Source organism: Mycetomoellerius zeteki, unplaced genomic scaffold, assembly GCF_001594055.1.
Source record: "Mycetomoellerius zeteki isolate Tzet28-1 unplaced genomic scaffold, Tzet1.0 scaffold32, whole genome shotgun sequence".
Classification (NCBI taxonomy): Eukaryota; Metazoa; Arthropoda; class Insecta; order Hymenoptera; family Formicidae; genus Mycetomoellerius; species Mycetomoellerius zeteki.
Window position 1 is genome coordinate 37,897 of NW_017257305.1, and position 3,776 is coordinate 41,672.

General features: G+C 29.9%; 1 protein-coding gene across 1 annotated transcript in view; it reads left to right on the plus strand.

The window, feature by feature from the left end:
• The first annotated feature begins 1,474 nt into the window (after positions 1 to 1,474).
• The window catches only part of LOC108724990 (zinc finger FYVE domain-containing protein 9), a 152,750-nt gene continuing 150,448 nt past the window's right edge, over positions 1,475 to 3,776 (plus strand). Inside the window, exons 1-2 of the mRNA XM_018451735.1 lie at positions 1,475 to 1,478; positions 1,983 to 2,062. Coding sequence (XP_018307237.1) covers positions 1,475 to 1,478; positions 1,983 to 2,062 — 84 coding nt within the window. The remainder of the gene's footprint in view (positions 1,479 to 1,982; positions 2,063 to 3,776) is intronic.

The following is a 3,776-nucleotide window of genomic DNA, read 5'->3' on the forward strand; positions in this document are numbered from 1 at the left end:
TTCGCAGTTGGTAGGTCTTGCCTACTATGAATAGTCAATAGAGCGCAGATACTTACAATTAGACAGAGACATTGTCCAACTGCACACATTATGTATTCCCTCCACCATGGCTGAGCCGCTTCACCACGACAAGTGGCGCGTCACGAAGAGGATATAAAAACCTCGAAAAGTAAACTTTAGTAAACTCATCTTGTTTTCGTTTGATGAAGATGCAGATCTTGATTTACTCGTATATTCCATACTATTTCATTAAGATATACACATAGTTTTAATATTTTATTCAAATTATGCAGATCTTTGTAATTTTGGTTGGGCCTTGGTGAGGCACTCCACATTTTCGGCACTTTGCTAAAAAACCACCTGATATATAAGAACAAAAAAAGGCATATATTTCACACTACTTAGCCTTTGCGGTATCAACCAGTCACTATCAGAATTAGCTGTCTAAATAAGACCATACTTGTCGAAGTTGTATTTACGAAACTATTGGTCCTAAAAATATGAACAAAATTCAAGGAAATACAATATTATCTATTAAGAGAGGTTACAAAGTGTCGTTATCTTAACATTTTGCTAAACACATCGTTTGTATACACAAATTATGGACCATAATTTTCAGTCAGAAAATCTTGCAGAATACTCTTCCTTCAAACAATCTGTATCTTGCATAAAAATTGACAGAGAAGAAAAAAAAGTATTTTGTAGGAAATTTTATAAGCTTTAATTTGGTATACTTTATTTTTTACGTAATTCCTTAAAAACTCAGATATTTATAAAAAAGTAATGAAGAACACGTTTTTTTTTTTTTTTTTTTTTTTTAGAAAATGAAAGAAGGCAATTTTTCTCGAAGCTGTTTTTTCAAAAATAAATTTTAGAAAGTGATACGCAACTCGGATCGTATATAAATACATGTAAACTTTGAGAAACATACGGATATTATTTTTCCAATTTGATTACATACCTGATAAATAAACTCATATTTTAACATATAAATTGAAGGTCCCATAATATTTTTGAAACACCATATCTTGGGAATTATTAAGGTGCTCCTACATAACTTGCAAATCACAAAACGTAGTTCGCAAACGCAGATGCAGAATAAAGATTTGCATTTGTTTTTTCATTGAATGCAGTTGGTTTTCATCTGTATGTGTCTTGCGTGCGATGATCGTCATTCTTCAGCATTTGCGAACTATGTTTTGCGATTTGCGAATTATATAAAGACCTTAGTCGTTTGAGGTTAAAAAAATTTTTCAAGCTAATTTCATAAGCTTTAAGACTACTTATGTACATTTTTCATATACGATAAGTCATAAACAAAATTTTGTAAGGAATTGAAAAACCTTTCGAGTTGATAATTGGTATTTTTTACGTAGGAGTAGCCGAATCCGAGATATTTACATAAAAAATAAGTTTTGTTAAAAAATAACAGGAAACATTTTCAAAATTGTATCTTGGAAACTATTGGTCGTACATGGGTAAAAAACGATTTTGTATGGAATTCAGTAATCTTCAGTTTTTGTAAGAGGTATTTTTTACATAGAAGTAGTCAAATCCGAGATATTTACGAAAAAGTGTGAAAAATCATTTTATTCTCGAAATGACCAAAAATACGACATTCTTAAAAAAATTCTATCACGGGGGGGGGAAATATTGATCGTATGACCTTAAAAAAAATTAAATTGTTCATAATTTTGTCAGCTTTCTTTTGATAATGACTTTTATTTCGATAAAATGAATATTTTCACAGATATATTTGAAAAACCGCATCTTTGAAGCTGGAAAGTTTCCCATGTCCATTGGCCGTCAGAACTTTTAGTATGTTGTATTAGTTGTATATTATGTCATTTTGAACAACTTCCCACAAACAAATCTTTTTATGGCAATTTTGCTTCCAAAAAATCTAATTTTCCTGGGCTATATGTTGAATTTTAATTTTTATGATATTTTATTTACTTAATATCTTACTTTTGTTTTTTCAGCAGAGAACGAACAGGGAATAGGTGATTGGTCAGCCAACTATAATTCGTATACCGACTGTGGCGATGTTAATTCCGCACAAGTATGTCGTTTATTTCTAGATTGATTTTTTTTATCAACAGCTAGAGTAAAACTAGCTGTAGGAACAGTTTTAGAAGCCTCTTTGAAAGAATTACTCATTTGTTAACCTGTACAGGATGGAAAAGCCGCTAATGATACTAAAACGGTGTATATTTTGAGGCAAAAAATACAATAAAAAATAATGAATTATAAGAATCTTAATCAAGGAAAATTTGTAAAATTTAAAAAATAGATTCCCGCCCTCTCTAAAGATTAATAAAAATTAAAAACCCAAGCTTTAAATTCATATTAAGAAATCTTACGACTTATCTATCGAATTCCATCAAATGATATTCACTTTTTAAGCACATTACATGAATATTAATATAAGTCTAATTAAATACTCATAATAACTTGTTGAATACTTCTGTTTAAATATATTTTACTTGTGCAGACAATTTATATATATGAAAAATAGTTTAATGAATATTTTGAATTAGAAGTTTTAGCATATAAATTATTATATTGTAATGCTTTTATCTTTTTATAGGGAATGATGAGTTATTCAAAATGTATTTAATCTAATACGAATTACATTAGATTCGAATTGCATTTGATTAAAAATACTTTTATATAGCTTAGGGTAACCAGACGTTCCGATTTTAACAGGATTCCGTTTTTTTAGTCGCATCCCGTTGTCCCGACAATTTTTTAACGGGACGCATGTATGTCCCGTTTCTTCCAATTGATATGTACACGTAATGTCTAGGAAAATGCAATGTTTGAATTTTGCGCCTTCTGTCTCTAATTGGTTGTGTTTTGGAACCACTTGGTTTAGAGAGCCTCTTAGGAAGAACATTTAACAATTTGCTTTTAAAAAATGTTAAGCTTCTTAGGCAAATATCATCATCAGACAAATACGATGCCATGCAAAGTGCCCTACAAACGATATAAAGCAGAGAAGGATCTGAAAACTATTGTAACCGTCGTGCTCCCATCATGACATTTAACATGTATTAGTGATTGTAACATTACTTAAATGGAATATATATCTTTTACTGGTTATTTACTTGTCTAATATTATAATAATTTATATTAATATTATTTATTATATCGCAATAAATGAAACTATTTGCTACGGCGTTGTAGAAAATCTCTTTAGAAAATCGTTTGATCGTTATTGATCTCCATATCAAAAATCGATTAATCGATAAGCATTTTTACAATTCTCTAGCTCGCTTCGCTCGCGTCCCGTTTTTTCATTTCGAAAATCTGATTACCCTAATATAGTTACTTATTATTACATTTTTTCTGTGTTGTCGGAAGATTTCGTTTTGGTAAAAAAAAAAAACGGAAAATAATCATAGCTAAAGAAACCTTTTTCAAGTGTCATTCATTGATTTTTCTCATATTTTGGATTTTGATTCAAAATATGAAAAAGTAATTTTTCGTGCTAAAAATAACTGCTTAATATACAGGGTGTTTCCAAATTAAATGGCAAAACTTCGGGAGCGTGTAGAGGAGTAAAAAACTAAGAAAAAAAGTCCTATAGACATATGCTCCTTTTTGCTTTGTTTCGCAGGAAATCACGAAAAAAGAAAAAAATATATTTAATTTATTATTTTAATTATTTTATTTATAAACTTTTTAATGAAGATTTTGTTCGAAATGTGCACCTCTTGCAGCAATACAAGCATTGCATCTGTCAAACACGGCTCTTGTAGCAGCCAGGCACT